This window comes from Oncorhynchus tshawytscha, linkage group LG21 (genome assembly GCF_018296145.1).
Source record: "Oncorhynchus tshawytscha isolate Ot180627B linkage group LG21, Otsh_v2.0, whole genome shotgun sequence".
NCBI lineage: Eukaryota > Metazoa > Chordata > Actinopteri > Salmoniformes > Salmonidae > Oncorhynchus > Oncorhynchus tshawytscha.
Genome location: NC_056449.1, coordinates 36,222,121 through 36,237,600, shown reverse-complemented (window position 1 = coordinate 36,237,600; position 15,480 = coordinate 36,222,121). Strand labels below are relative to the sequence as shown.

Genomic DNA, 15,480 nt, shown 5'->3' with positions numbered 1-15,480 from the left:
GCCAAGATAAAGCATAGCAGTGTGAACAGACAACACAGAGTTACACATGGAGTAAACAACAACCTGAAGGAGGGACAATAGAGTCCTGAGTACCAGGTCATTAGGACCTGATGGAGGGACAAGAGAGCCCTGAGTACCAGGCCATTAGGACCTGATGGAGGGACAAGAGGGCCCTGAGTACCAGGCCATTAGGACCTGATGGAGGGACAATAGAGCCCTGAGTACCAGGCCATTAGGACCTGATGGAGGGACAAGAGAGCCCTGAGTACCAGGCCATTAGGACCTGATGGAGGGACAATAGAGCCCTGAGTACCAGGCCATTAGGACCTGATGGAGGGACAATAGAGCCCTGAGTACCAGGCCATTAGGACCTGATGGACCTGACCTGATGAGGGACAATAGAGCCCTGAGTACCAGGCCACTAGGGACAATAGAGCCCTGAGTACCAGGCCATTAGGGACAATAGAGCCCCAGGCCCATTAGGACCTGATGGAGGGACAATAGAGCCCTGAGTATCAGGCCATTAGGACCTGATGGAGGGACAATAGAGCCCTGAGTACCAGGCCATTAGGACCTGATGGAGGGACAAGAGAGCCCTGAGTACCAGGCCATTAGGACCTGATGGAGGGACAATAGAGCCCTGAGTACCAGGCCATTAGGGACAATAGAGCCCTGAGTACCAGGCCATTAGGGACAATAGAGCCCTGAGTACCAGGCCATTAGGACCTGATGGAGGGACAATAGAGCCCTGAGTATCAGGCCATTAGGACCTGATGGAGGGACAATAGAGCCCTGAGTACCAGGCCATTAGGACCTGATGGAGGGACAAGAGAGCCCTGAGTACCAGGCCATTAGGACCTGATGGAGGGACAATAGAGCCCTGAGTACCAGGCCATTAGGGACCTGATGGAGGGACAATAGAGCCCTGAGTACCAGGCCATTAGGACCTGATGGAGGGACAAGAGAGCCCTGAGTACCAGGCCATTAGGGACAATAGAGCCCTGATTACCAGGCCATTAGGGACAATAGAGCCCTGAGTACCAGGCCATTAGGACCTGATGGAGGGACAATAGAGCCCTGAGTACCAGGCCATTAGGACCTGATGGAGTACCAGGCTATTACCAACCTGAAGGAGAGACAATAGAGCCCTGAGTACCAGGCCATTAGGACATGATGGAGGGACAATAGAGCCCTGAGTACCAGGCCATTAGGACCTGATGGAGGGACAATAGAGCCCTGAGTACCAGGCCATTAGGACCTGATGGAGGGACAATAGAGAGGAGATTACCGTGACTCAATGGTCACATAGAATTTTAGTGCGGTCATGACTCATGACTGCCGGTGTGTCGGCAACTCAATGTTAGGAAGATGTTCCTTATGTTTGGTATACTCAGCGTAGATGCAGATTATACACACAGAGATTCTGATCAATAACAACACGACTGGGTATCAGGTTCTGCTCTCGAGCTACTTTTTTTTATATGTTGACATGGGATTAAAGTGTCACTCAGTTGGTTCTGACCAAAAGCATGGATACTATTACTACAGAACAGTGTTTCTTACTTGTATCTTCCCACTTTAACCCAGAGGATGTCCTTGAAGTGTGGTTTCTTCCCGGCCTTGCAGTCGTTGCAGAACCAGCTCCCCTCGGGCATCTCGATGTTCAGACACTCTTGGTGGAAGGCAGCAGGACAAGACTCGCAGCACAACAGACTGCCCCCTGCAGGGAGAAAGGAGAAGGTGCAGCTCAAACACCAAGTCAACCAGATCTGACCCAATGACCTCAGGACCCGAGGCTGAATGCTTCTTTTCACTTTATATTTCACTTCAATCTTTTTAACTCTGTGAGGAGCGTAGGTCCTCCACATATGATTTCCACCACACTCCTACACCTGTTATTACTCTACTTCTAATAACAATACCACCCCATTTGTACACGGGTTCCTTCCTCCTTGTATAATGGACTCTGCAACACTGACAACACTCAACCAACCAATCAAGTCCTATTTATAAAGAAGGGAGCAAGTAGTAGAGGTTAATGGTTCACTGTCTCAGGCAAAACCAATGAGTTGTGGCGTTCCGCAGGGGAGCGTGCTTGGGCCTCTGCTGTTTTTATTGTATATTAATAATATTGAAGATGCTTGTTCTTGCCGTCTTTTTCTTTATGTGGATGACTCCACACTTCTGGTGTCTCACAAAAGTAAAACTATGTTGGAGAGCATACTTAGCACATAGCTTACTACACTTAGGGAAAACTGAATCAATTATCCAGACCTAAATTGTGTAGGTCGTCTGAAATCAGAGTGGAGTTAGGGGGTGAGGTGCTGTCTACTAAAACCTCTGTTAGCTACTTGGGATTTATCCTTGATGGAAGCTTGGGAGGTGTGAGCATGGCCAATAAGGTGCTAGGGAAGGTTAATGACAGGATTACGTTTTTGTCTAGAATGTCCAAGCTGCTTGATAAGGACTCCATGAAAGTGCTAGCTACTGCCCTCATTCAATGCCATGTTGACTATGCTAGTACTTCCTGGTTTGGGGACTTATCTAAACTTATGAAGGGGAAGCTCCAGATAGCCCAGAATAAGCTGATCAGAGTAGTATTGAAGGTGAGTCCACATACTCACATAGGCAGGAGCTGCTTTCGGGAACTAAACTGACTGCCTGTTGAGGCTAGGGTGTCCCAGATTAGACTGGGTTTGGTTTACAGGAGTATTTATGGTCCTGCGCCCAGATATCTAAGTGATTACTTTCCCCGTGTTAGGGATGCACACAATCACAGCACCAGATCAGGTGTTTCTGATGTGTGCTTATACGGGTTCAGGAGTAATGCGGGGAAAGGCATTCTCTTGTTGTCACGACTGTCTTCGGGTGAAAGAGAGGACCAAAATGCAGCGTGATGGTAATCCATATTTAATGGGATACTTAAACACCGAACAAAAACAATAAACCGACAGAAAGGAACGAAGACGAAACAGTCCCATAATGTGAACACTAACACATAGGAACACTGGAAACAGGAACAACCACCCACAAAATACCCACAGAACATGGATGCCTAAATATGGTCCCCAATCAGAGACAACGATAGACAGCTGCCTCTAAGTGAGAACCAATCTAGGCAACCATAGACTTACAAAAACACCTAGATAGGAAACACCCCCATAAACATACAAAACCCCTAGACAAGGTAACACATACATCATCCATGTCACACCCTGACCGAACTAAAATAATAAAGAAAACAAAAGAATACTAAGGTCAGGGTGTGACACTTGTATACTGGAGCCTCAGACTGGATTGAGTTGCCTCTGCCTATAAAAACAACATCCTCTCTGGGCAGCTTTAAAAATAAAGTAAAAATATGTTTGATGTCTTCTGTGCCCATATGAATAATAACTGGAAGGATGAGATGGATGTTCTTCTTCTCTGTTTTGGTTTTATTATTTCACTGCAATCTTGTCCAGCCATCTTGTCCAGCCATCTTGTCACAAGAGGACCACAATGGAAATAAGTCCCAGACTTTATTGTGTGTTATCCTCGATGATTTTATTCATGTGCATGTATGGCTTTTTCAAGTTTTATCTATGCTTTTTTTTTTACATTTTAAATGATCGAATTAGTAAACTAAACTAAACTAAAACATTAACAGCAACCCAACCAGTCACCAACCTTCTGAGCAGACGAAGCACCAGCTGACGTTGATGTGTTCGTGGTTCTTGTAGTTCTTGCGGGGAATGAAGTGGTTGGGACACAGGAAGCTGTTGTTGGCCAGGACTACGCTGCCCGCCGCCATACAGTAGTCATTAGCGTGGTACGCCACAGGGCAACGCACGCAGCGGGTCAGACGACCTAGAAGAGGAATACAGGTCAAAAACAACAAACACCAAGCATCTCTACAGCCATGTTAGAATCTAGGATCCCATCCCAGACAAGCATCTCTACAGCCATGTTAGAATCTAGGATCCAATCCCAGAGAAGCATCTCTACAGCCATGTTAGAATCTAGGATCCCATCCCAGAGAAGCATCTCTACAGCCATGTTAGAATCTAGGATCCCATCCCAGACAAGCATCTCTACAGCCATGTTAGAATCTAGGATCCCATCCCAGACAAGCATCTCTACAGCCATGTTAGAATCTAGGATCCCATCCCAGACAAACAGACCTGCAGTAATGTTTGTAGCTAATCTTAGTCCTCCAAATCACATTACAGGTTTTCACCCTACTTGATACGTTTCAATTCTACTGTAGCAATCGTTTTTCCATCCCATAAAAAATCACATTCAAATCGACTCTAACCGTGCCACTTCCAATTGTAAACAGAACCTACAGTGTAGATCTATTTCTACTCTGTCCGGGGGCGAAAGTAACACGGTGGGGTACATGAGCCTATCACAACAATTCAAACAAAATGTCCAGAAAGCTGGAGGTCTTCAATACCACTATTTATCATTATTATATGTCAGAGGCATGAACAATTAGCGAATGGACTTGAAAAACAGGTGGTTTAGCCTCCGCTGCAAAAACGCAACGTGGTTCGACGAGAACACTGACATTTTGTTAAGGCAGAAATAATTTGCTGATACAGCGACACGCTCGGACAGCAGGGGACGCATAAAATCTGGCCTAATGACAATCGTCAAATGTCATTACCCTTTTTGGTGTAATATTCTTCACTGTTTGGAGGCTGGAAATACTGAACGGGCAGCCGAGAGGATGAACGGGCAGCAGAGAGGATGAACGGGCAGCAGAGAGGATGAACGGGCAGCCGAGAGGATGAACGGGCAGCCGAGAGGATGAACGGGCAGCCGAGAGGATGAACGGGCAGCCGAGAGGATGAACGGGCAGCCGAGAGGATGAACGGGCAGCAGAGAGGATGAACGGGCAGCAGAGAGGATGAACGGGCAGCAGAGAGGATGAACGGGCAGCAGAGAGGATGAACGGGCAGCAGAGAGGATGAACGGGCAGCAGAGAGGATGAACGGGCAGCCTAATAAAGGAGACCTTTGAAATGATAGTTTGACAATCAGATGAACCCTGATGAAGACAGCTTGTCGAAAACGTTCAACATAAAATATTTGTTGCTCCTAGAGTGTGCGGCTCTCCTTTATCTTTGAAGTGTTCCACTCCGCTAGTCTGCACCTAAATAGGTGTGTGCTTCTTTCACCTCTTGACAATCAGATGAAAACATCATGACTGGGTGTGTTTATACCACAATAAAAGGTCATACATTATAAACGTTAAATGACAAATCTTTACGACGAGACCCACAGAGATCCTATTGAGTTATTAGTGCACAAATGTTGGTGAGCGCATGCACAAATAGAAGGTTTCGTACCAGGAAGAAATGAATTCTACTTTACCCCTCTGGTTCTATCAAAGCAGAGTGGAACTGGAACCTACTTTTAGAAGTGCAGGAGTTGAGGGGGTTGGTGATGTGGCAGGACAGACAGACGTGGAGGGAGCAGCGAACCCCTTTATTCTGGGGCTGGGTGGGTGTGTGTTTCAGGATACACTCGTTGTGGTAGAACTTCCCACATACAGGCACCATGCACCTCTTCACACCGTCGCCAGACTTCTTACACACAAAGCACGTGTGGATCCCTGCAATGGAAAGGATACACTCTGAGCTTTGTGATACACCAAAGCAGCTTACATACATTGTGGGTGTAGATACAGAATACCTCTGTCAGATGCAGAGATATGGTCTATGAGCATGGCCGTATCACTGTACAGGTATAAGAACTCAGTAACACAGTGTTAAGTCAAGGTGAATGTGTGTATAGGCGAGGCTGCACCAGGTGTATATGGCTCCTGTATGGTGCCAGGTAGCATAGCAACCGAAAGGTTGCTGGTTCGAATCCAGAGCTGACTAGGTGAAACATCTGTGCCCTTGAGCAAGGCATTCAACCCTAATTGCTTGGATAAGAGCGTCTGCTATATGACTCAAATGTAAATGTACAGACAGGTGTATAGGTAGAGACTCACCTATAGTGCATTCACTACAGATAAACTTCCCTCTGGGGGCTTCTGATAGGCTGATACACTGCAGGTGGAACGCCCCACAGCACTGGCCCTCACACAGCAGCAGCTCACCTGTCCTCTCACACACCTGCAAGACACACACACACACACAGATATTTTGTGTTTACGATACTCTCAAATCTCATTCATCACTCGGCTATTGGGAAACGTCTATTTCAAAACTAATGTGATGAAAGCCTGGAAATCAAGGTTATAGAGCTTCTTTGACTGTTTCTGCCTCCACAAAATAGAAAGGTTGTGGCATGTTGTTGGTTGACCTACCTGACAGACATTCTCCTTCATGGACGCAGCTCCTCCTTTCTCTGCTGTGTTCTTCTTAGTGCTGGAGACCAGGGACCCTTCACCGGGTAGGGAGAAACTGTCATTCAGACCAGGAGAGAACACCTGGAGGAGAGGAGAGGTTTTATTACATAAGTTATTACACCGCATATTGGTTAAGGTGTGGGGGCTTAGGATCCTGTTTTACAGTACTGGTACAACTATACCTCAGGTTTGGGTGATCTCTCTCCGTTGGTGTGGCCCTCTCCTCCCACCCCAGGACTGATCTTCTCGGTCTCTTCCTTGGGGGTGAGGAGCACCGTAGGGCTAGAGGGCCGGGCAGGAGAGGAGCCCTGCAGAGAATCCATGCTCTCTGGAGTTGTCACACTGGATACAGGCACTTCTTTCTTCACAGACTTAACCTGTCATAGAAATGAGATCCGTTTCAGAGTGGTACTGTAGCAGTATAGTTGTGTTAATATGGCTGTTGATTAGTTCATTCAGCCTTACCTGAGTGTCCCCGACTTCTGTCTTCTCCTCTGTCTGTCCACTCTGCTTCTTCAACTCCTTCTTCCTTGGAGGACTGAGTGACACTTCTTCTATGGTGCATTCCAGGACCTTGTGAGATGGCTTCCTTGGCCTCTTCCTCTCCAGGGATACTGGGGCTGGGGAATGAACAGACATTTAAATACCACAAATCTACGGTATATGAAAATATGAGGATTTGTTTTCATTATCATAACTGCTTTACCAAAATATCTACTTTCCCTACAGAACAAACAGTACTCTCCCTATGGAACTACTCTCCCTATGGAACTACTCTCACCAATGGAACTACTCTCACCAATGGAACTACTCTCACCAATGGAACTACTCTCACCAATGGAACTACTCTCACCAATGGAACTACTCTCACCAATGGAACTACTCTCACCAATGGAACTACTCTCCCTATGGAACTACTCTCACCAATGGAACTACTCTCACCAATGGAACTACTCTCACCAATGGAACTACTCTCACCAATGGAACTACTCTCCCCAATGGAACTACTCTCACCAATGGAACTACTCTCACCAATGGAACTACTCTCCCAATGGAACTACTCTCCCCAATGGAACTACTCTCCCAATGGAACTACTCTCACCAATGGAACTACTCTCCCAATGGAACTACTCTCACCAATGGAACTACTCTCACCAATGGAACTACTCTCCCAATGGAACTACTCTCCCAATGGAACTACTCTCACCAATGGAACTACTCTCACCAATGGAACTACTCTCCCAATGGAACTACTCTCCCTATGGAACTACTCTCACCAATGGAACTACTCTCACCAATGGAACTACTCTCCCAATGGAACTACTCTCACCAATGGAACTACTCTCACCAATGGAACTACTCTCCCAATGGAACTACTCTCCCAATGGAACTACTCTCCCTATGGAACTACTCTCACCAATGGAACTACTCTCACCAATGGAACTACTCTCCCAATGGAACTACTCTCACCAATGGAACTACTCTCCCAATGGAACTACTCTCCCAATGGAACTACTCTCACCAATGGAACTACTCTCCCAATGGAACTACTCTCCCTATGGAACTACTCTCACCAATGGAACTACTCTCCCAATGGAACTACTCTCCCTATGGAACTACTCCCTATGGAACTACCAATGGAACTACTCTCCCAATGGAACTACTCTCCCAATGGAACTACTCTCCCAATGGAACTACTCTCACCAATGGAACTACTCTCCCAATGGAACTACTCTCCCAATGGAACTACTCTCTCCAATGGAACTACTCTCCCAATGGAACTACTCTCCCAATGGAACTACTCTCCCAATGGAACTACTCTCCCAATGGAACTACTCTCCCAATGGAACTACTCTCCCAATGGAACTACTCTCCCTATGGAACTACTCTCCCAATGGAACTACTCTCCCTATGGAACTACTCTCCCTATGGAACTACAAATGGAACTACTCTCCCAATGGAACTACTCTCCCTATGGAACTACTCTCCCTATGGAACTACTCTCACCAATGGAACTACTCTCCCTATGGAACTACTCTCCCTATGGAACTACTCTCACCAATGGAACTACTCTCCCTATGGAACTACTCTCACCAATGGAACTACTCTCCCTATGGAACTACTCTCTCCAATGGAACTACTCTCACCAATGGAACTACTCTCCCAATGGAACTACTCTCCCAATGGAACTACTCTCCCAATGGAACTACTCTCCCAATGGAACTACTCTCACCAATGGAACTACTCTCACCAATGGAACTACTCTCACCAATGGAACTACTCTCACCAATGGAACTACTCTCACCAATGGAACTACTCTCACCAATGGAACTACTCTCACCAATGGTACTACTTTCCCTATGGAACTACTCTCACCAATGGAACTACTCTCCCTATGGAACTACTCTCACCAATGGAACTACTCTCCCTATGGAACTACTCTCTCCAATGGAACTACTCTCACCAATGGAACTACTCTCCCAATGGAACTACTCTCCCAATGGAACTACTCTCCCAATGGAACTACTCTCCCAATGGAACTACTCTCCCAATGGAACTACTCTCACCAATGGAACTACTCTCACCAATGGAACTACTCTCACCAATGGAACTACTCTCACCAATGGAACTACTCTCACCAATGGTACTACTTTCCCTATGGAACTACTCTCACCAATGGAACTACTCTCACCAATGGTACTACTTTCCCTATGGAACTACTCTCCCTATGGAACTACTCTTCTTATGGAACCACTTTCCGGCTACCCGGATAAAGCACTAAATAAACTTCAGTTAGTGCCAAATACGGCTGCTAGAATCCTGACTAGAACCCAAAAAATGTGATCATATTACTCCAGTGCTCCCTACACTGGCTTCCTGTCAAAGCAAGGGCTGATTTCAAGGTTTTACTGCTAACCTACAAAGAATTACATGGGCTTGCTCCTACCTATCTCTCTGATTTGGTCCTGCCGTACGTACCTATACGTACGCTACGGTCACAAGACGCAGATCTCCTAATTGTCCCTAGAATTTCTAAGCAAACAGCTGGAGGCAGGGCTTTCTCCTATAGAGCTCCATTTTTATGGAACGGTCTGCCTACCCATGTCAGAGACGCAAACTCTGTCTCAACCTTTTAGTCTTTACTGAAGACTCATCTCTTCAGTGGGTCATATGATTGAGTGTAGTCTGCCCCCCCCCCCCTTGGGTTGTGCCGTGGCGGAGATCTTTGTGGGCTATACTCAGCCTTGTCTCAGGATGGTAAGTTGGTGGTTGAAGATATCCCTCTAGTGGTGTGGGGGCTGTGTTTTGGCAAAGTGGGTGGGGTTATATCCTTCCTGTTTGGCCCTGTCCGGGGGTGTCCTCGGATGGGGCCACAGTGTCTCCTGACCCCTCCTGTCTCAGCCTCCAGTATTTATTCTGCAGTAGTTTATGTGTCGGGGGGCTAGGGTCAGTTTGTTATATCTGGAGTACTTCTCCTGTCCTATTCAGTGTCCTGTGTGAATTTAAGTGTGCTCTCTCTAATTCTCTCTTTCTTTCTCTCTCTCAGAGGACCTGAGCCCTAGGACCATGCCTCAGGACTACCTGACATGATAACTCCTTGCTGTCCCCAGTCCACCTGGCCGTGCCGCCGCTCCAGTTTCAACTGTTCTGCCTTATTATTATTGGACCATGCTAGTCATTTATGAACATTTGAACATCTTGGCCATGTTCTGTTATAATCTCCACCCGGCACAGCCAGAAGAGGACTGGCCACCCCACATAGCCTGGTTCCTCTCTAGGTTTCTTCCTAGGTTTTGGCCTTTCTAGGGAGTTTTTCCTAGCCACCGTGCTTCTACACCTGCATTGCTTGCTGTTTGGGGTTTTAGGCTGGGTCTCTGTACAGCACTTTGAGATATCAGCTGATGTATGAAGGGCTATATAAATAAATTTGATTTGATTTACTCTCCCTATGCAACTACTCTCACCAATGGAACTACTCTCCCTATGGAACTACTCTCACCAATGGAACTACTCTCCCTATGGAACTACTCTCACCAATGGAACTACTCTCACCAATGGAACTACTCTCACCAATGGAACTACTCTCACCAATGGAACTACTCTCACCAATGGAACTACTCTCACCTATGGAACTACTCTCCCTATGGAACTACTCTCACCAATGGAACTACTCTCACCAATGGAACTACTCTCACCAATGGAACTACTCTCACCAATGGAACTACTCTCACCAATGGAACTACTCTCCCTATGGAACTACTCTCACCAATGGAACTACTCTCACCAATGGAACTACTCTCACCAATGGAACTACTCTCACCAATGGAACTACTCTCCCAATGGAACTACTCTCCCAATGGAACTACTCTCCCTATGGAACTACTTTCCCAATAGAATATTTGTGCCTCTTGTATTACATAAGACAGAATTGCCGTATTAGAGACGTTTTTGGAGATGTTGCTTACCAGAGGGCAGAGGAGGGTTTGTCACATGTGATGATGTTGATTCAGTAGAGAAAGAGGTCACTGCTGAGGATTGTTTGGATAATGATTTTATAACACGGTGGAGGACATCTTGAGACAGACTCTGTTTCAGCCCTGCTAGGGCCTTGGTGCTGGCTAGCTCTCCAGAGTTAGGGTCAGGGGTTGTGATGGTTGGCTCTCCAGAGGTAGATCCAAGGGTGGTGATCGCTGGCTCCCCAGAGGTAGGGCCAGTGGTGGGGCTGGCTGGCTCCCCAGAGGTAGGGCCAGGGGTGGGGCTGGCTGGCTCCCCAGAGGTAGGGCCAGGGGTGGGGCTGGCTGGCTCCCCAGAGGTAGGGCCAGGGGTGGGGCTGGCTGGCTCCCCAGAGGTAGGGGTGGGGGTGGGGCTGGGGGTAGAGGTGGATGTTAGCAGGGCTGGGCCTGGAACTGTGGGAGGGCTCAGAGGAGTTTTGGAAGATTCCAGAGGTTTCTTTAGTTTTTTCTTCGGGGAGAAGAATTGTTCCTCCTCTGTAGATTCCAGCAGTCTTTTGCTGGGTTTCCTCAGCCGTTTGTTTTCAGAATGTGCTGAGGGAACAAATAATCAATCAACCAAATCAATCTCTAAAAATAAAAAGCTAACTGTTGACATAAAACACTGCTGGTCCTGAAAGCCATGGCTTACCTGATGTGTCATCTTGCTTCTCCATCCCCAGGTTCAGATCATGGGACCTGGTGCAGTCTGGTGTCCCTCCCTGGCCATCTCTGGAGATCCCATTCACCTCCACAGGCCCCTGCGGTGAGGCCACCCCACCCAGGTCCCCTGGATCCTTCCCTGGCTTCACCGGCCCCTGCTGCGCAAACGTCTGCCAGCGCTTCTTAGGGGCCACTTTGGTACCCGGGCACTTGTCGAGGTAGGATGAGGAGTCAGCAGCGGAGGGGACAGGAGGAAGAGGAGGGCCGAGGCCAGGCTCAGCCAGGTCAGCGTGCCCAGAGACAAACTCTCTCCCCCAGGCTAGGTCGGCCATCTCGGGAGAGAGACCAGCGATGGTGGCCCGGAGTTTGGCTGGAGGCCTCGGCTTCCTCCGCTGCTGCTTCTCTACCGCGTTCGCCACCATCTGAGCCAGCACCGTTTTCCCTTCAAGTTTGTACGTTTCGTTTTTTATGATGGGTTTATTTTTAGACTTGGGTTTGGCCGGTGTTCTCTTGGTTGTTGGCGAGCTCGCATGCTGGCCGTTTTGGATTTTGGTCCCCGTTGGTGTCCAGTCCCCGCCAGCAGCAGCGTTAAGGGGGTTGTCTGGTGGTTGGGCGGTGGGTATTACCATGGGTTCTTCCTTGATGAGGTCTGGCAAGGGAGGCATGGTCAGGGGCTTGCCCTCTTTCTCCCTGGTATCATGCATGTCCTTCAGGAGCATCAGGAAAGTACTGAACTTGTAATTAGGCTCAGGTTTAAAGTTAGTGTTAGAGTCCCCAGAGTCTCTCTCCTCCTTCACTAAGGATTTGAATGACAGCTCCTTGACATCCTGGAAAGTGTCCATGGGAGAGAGAGAGGAGGTGGGGGAAGAACAGGACGATATGTCTGAGACAATGTTCTCTTCCTTGAACTTAATAGACGGTATGACAGGCTTACTGGACCCTGGAATCACATCTTCAGAGTTTTTCCATGATCCGTTGTGGAGGTGCATCCAATCAGACTCGGGCTGGTTTTTAGGAGAGCTGTGACTAGCAGAGGATCTGGCTTTGTCTGGTGAAGAATCCCTGCTAGTAGACGACTCTGTTCTGATCTGAACGTTATCGCTCACATCATCATCATCCTCAGAAGAATGCACATTAAGCCTATCGTCTCTCAAGTTTTGGCTTGAGGCCAGCAGAGCCTCTTTGAGTTCCGTCTCCTTCTCTGCTTTCAGGGCCCTGGTCATCAGACGTCTGCTGGCAGGGAGATGCAGAGACTGCTTATCATGATCATTTTTATTTGTCAGTTCAGAAGAGCTGCCCAACTTCTGTTTTGACTGTAAAACATTTGTGTTTTTTGTAGTTCTGTAATTTAAAAGAGATTTGTTTGCTAAAATGCTTGGAGATGAGGATATAGGAACTATATGCCTAGGAACCACCATGACCACATGCCTGTCTTTGGTCTTTTCAGGAGGAGTAGCCCGCTCCTTCTTGCCCCCTTTCTCTGCCTCCTCTTGTGAGGGTTCAGACGGTTTCTCTGGGTCTTCTTTAGCAGGTTTCTCAGACCGTTTGGGACGCACAATGGTTGGTACAGAATCCAGGTCTGCGTATGGAGAGTCCTTGGGATCTTCTTCTTTCAGTGGATCAGCTGCGGCAGCAGGCATTTGGTTGGCCAAGTCTAGGATGCTTATTGACTCTGTGGGACTTGCAGCTATATGACCAAAGATCTCCGCCAAACCCTTCCTCTTCTTCTTCTTCTTCTGGCAGGGTTTCTTTTTGCTGCTATTGTCGTTCGCTACGGCCAGGTCGGCAGCAGGGGGATGTTTGTTTCTGTTGGGGGGAGGGCTGAGGGAGGGGGGTGCAGTGAGGTTAAAGGAGGAACAAGAGGGGGCCTCGGATGTTTTTTCATCAGGCAGTGGGGAGGACACCCGCTCTTCACCGTTAAAGGCCATGGAAGAAGAGACAGCAGTATTCTTCAGCAGGTCAGGTAGGAGAAACTCAGCTTCCAGCACACTGACTTTCCACGACTCCAACAGACGCTTGGGTATCTACAGGGGAGAGATGACAAACATCTGGACAAAAGTGGCCAACTGTCAAAGATGTCCTTATTTCTAAACTATATGGAGTTGTTGTCTTTGTGGAATAGATAGTATGAGTTTAATCTTCCAGATATGTTTTGTGAGACACGCAATGAAACTATTCTGCACCTTTACAACGACAAAGGTGATTTGTGACTTTAAACATATCTCTACTAACAGCAACACACAATGTGAGCTAAATTAAAAGCAACAGGAGTTGACAGTCTGTGGTCAGTTACTGTGTATTTGTAGTCCTTTTCCCTCTGTTTCCCTCTCCGTCTCAGGACAGGCAGATCTGTGAACTGCTCTCCTCCTGTGAAGGGGTAAGTCACTTTCCCAGGTACCCAGGCATGGTCTGCCATCTCCGCCACAGTCTCCACATAATACATACGACAAGGGCGACGACTGGGGACTGGAACAACAGAAAACACAAAGACAACTTGTTTTAACACTGATACAAAATGTTATAGGAGAAACTCAAAAGCGTTTAAATGCTTGTCATTACACAAAGACAAACTGAGCTGGTACATTGAGTTGAAGTAGTTTATAGATAACTGTCAGAGGATGCCCCCATACTATTTGCCCTTATATACCACAAACTATGTCAACTTTGGAGTGATTGTGGACAACACATTTTAGATCCAGGTGGTTATTTCTTCTCTCTAGCTGTTATATCCCCCACAGAACCCAGAGGAGAGCTTCACTTCCTTCCCCCACAGAACCCAGAGGAGAGCTTCACTTCCTTCCCCCACAGAACCCAGAGGAGAGCTTCACTTCCTTCCCCCACAGAACCCAGAGGAGAGCTTCACTTCCTTCCCCACAGAACCCAGAGGAGAGCTTCACTTCCTTCCCCACAGAACCCAGAGGAGAGCTTCACTTCCTTCCCCCGCAGAACCCAGAGGAGCTTCCCTTCCTTCCCCACAGAACCCAGAGGAGAGTTTCCCTTCCTTCCCCCACAGAACCAAGAAGAGAGCTTCACTTCCTTCCCCTACAGAACCAAGAAGAGAGCTTCACTTTCTTCCCCACAGAACCCAGAGGAGAGCTTCCCTTCCTTCCCCAAGGAACCCAGAGGAGAGCTTCCCTTTCTTCCCCCAAGGAACCCAGAGGAGAGCTTCCCTTTCTTCCCCAAAGGAACCCAGAGGAGAGCTTCCCTTTCTTCCCCAAAGGAACCCAGAGGAGAGCTTCCCTTTCTTCCCCCAAGGAACCCAGAGGAGAGCTTCCCTTTCTTCCCCAAGGAACCCAGAGGAGAGCTTCCCTTTCTTCCCCCAAGGAACCCAGAGGAGAGCTTCCCTTTCTTCCCCAAAGGAACCCAGAGGAGAGCTTCCCTTTCTTCCCCCAAGGAACCCAGAGGAGAGCTTCACTTCCTTCCCCACAGAACCCAGAGGAGAGCTTCCCTTTCTTCCCCAAAGGAACCCAGAGGAGAGCTTCCCTTTCTTCCCCAAAGGAACCCAGAGGAGAGCTTCCCTTTCTTCCCCAAAGGAACCCAGAGGAGAGCTTCCCTTTCTTCCCCAAAGGAACCCAGAGGAGAGCTTCCCTTCCTTCCCACTATAATTAATGCTTCATGCCCTGACATAAGAATACACCCATCCTGTGATACGTTTAGATCCAAAACCAATAATACAACTTCCCACCTTTCATGCGTGTGTGTATCCCCTCCAGAGGATCTATGGTAACTCTACAGGGCCACCAGGGGCGGCGGTTGAACTTGGCCCAGACCAGATCTCCCTCCAAGTACTGCACTGCTGGGAGGGGCTTCTTCTTTGGGCTGTTGGACTGAACAAAAAAATAAACAAAGGACTTATTACACATATAGGATCATCCCTTTGACAGTTCAAAACTCTAATGGTAAAAGGGATTTCTTGTATCTTACTATATGTTATTCAAAAATTATTTTTTGCATCTCAAATTCAAATGTGAAAGAAATACTG

At 47.7% G+C, this 15,480-nt stretch overlaps 1 protein-coding gene across 2 annotated transcripts in view; it reads right to left on the bottom strand.

The window, feature by feature from the left end:
* The window catches only part of LOC112221254 (histone-lysine N-methyltransferase, H3 lysine-36 specific), a 32,453-nt gene that overhangs the window by 13,835 nt on the left and 3,138 nt on the right, over positions 1–15,480 (bottom strand). For both annotated transcript variants that reach the window (XM_042303423.1, XM_024383414.2), the window contains exons 3-13: positions 15,184–15,325; positions 13,792–13,964; positions 11,488–13,522; positions 10,812–11,390; positions 6,811–6,965; positions 6,528–6,722; positions 6,304–6,426; positions 5,986–6,109; positions 5,401–5,601; positions 3,670–3,849; positions 1,564–1,720 (exon numbers count right to left, since the gene is read on the bottom strand). In XM_042303423.1, coding sequence (XP_042159357.1) covers positions 1,564–1,720; positions 3,670–3,849; positions 5,401–5,601; positions 5,986–6,109; positions 6,304–6,426; positions 6,528–6,722; positions 6,811–6,965; positions 10,812–11,390; positions 11,488–13,522; positions 13,792–13,964; positions 15,184–15,325 — 4,064 coding nt within the window. The remainder of the gene's footprint in view (positions 1–1,563; positions 1,721–3,669; positions 3,850–5,400; positions 5,602–5,985; positions 6,110–6,303; positions 6,427–6,527; positions 6,723–6,810; positions 6,966–10,811; positions 11,391–11,487; positions 13,523–13,791; positions 13,965–15,183; positions 15,326–15,480) is intronic.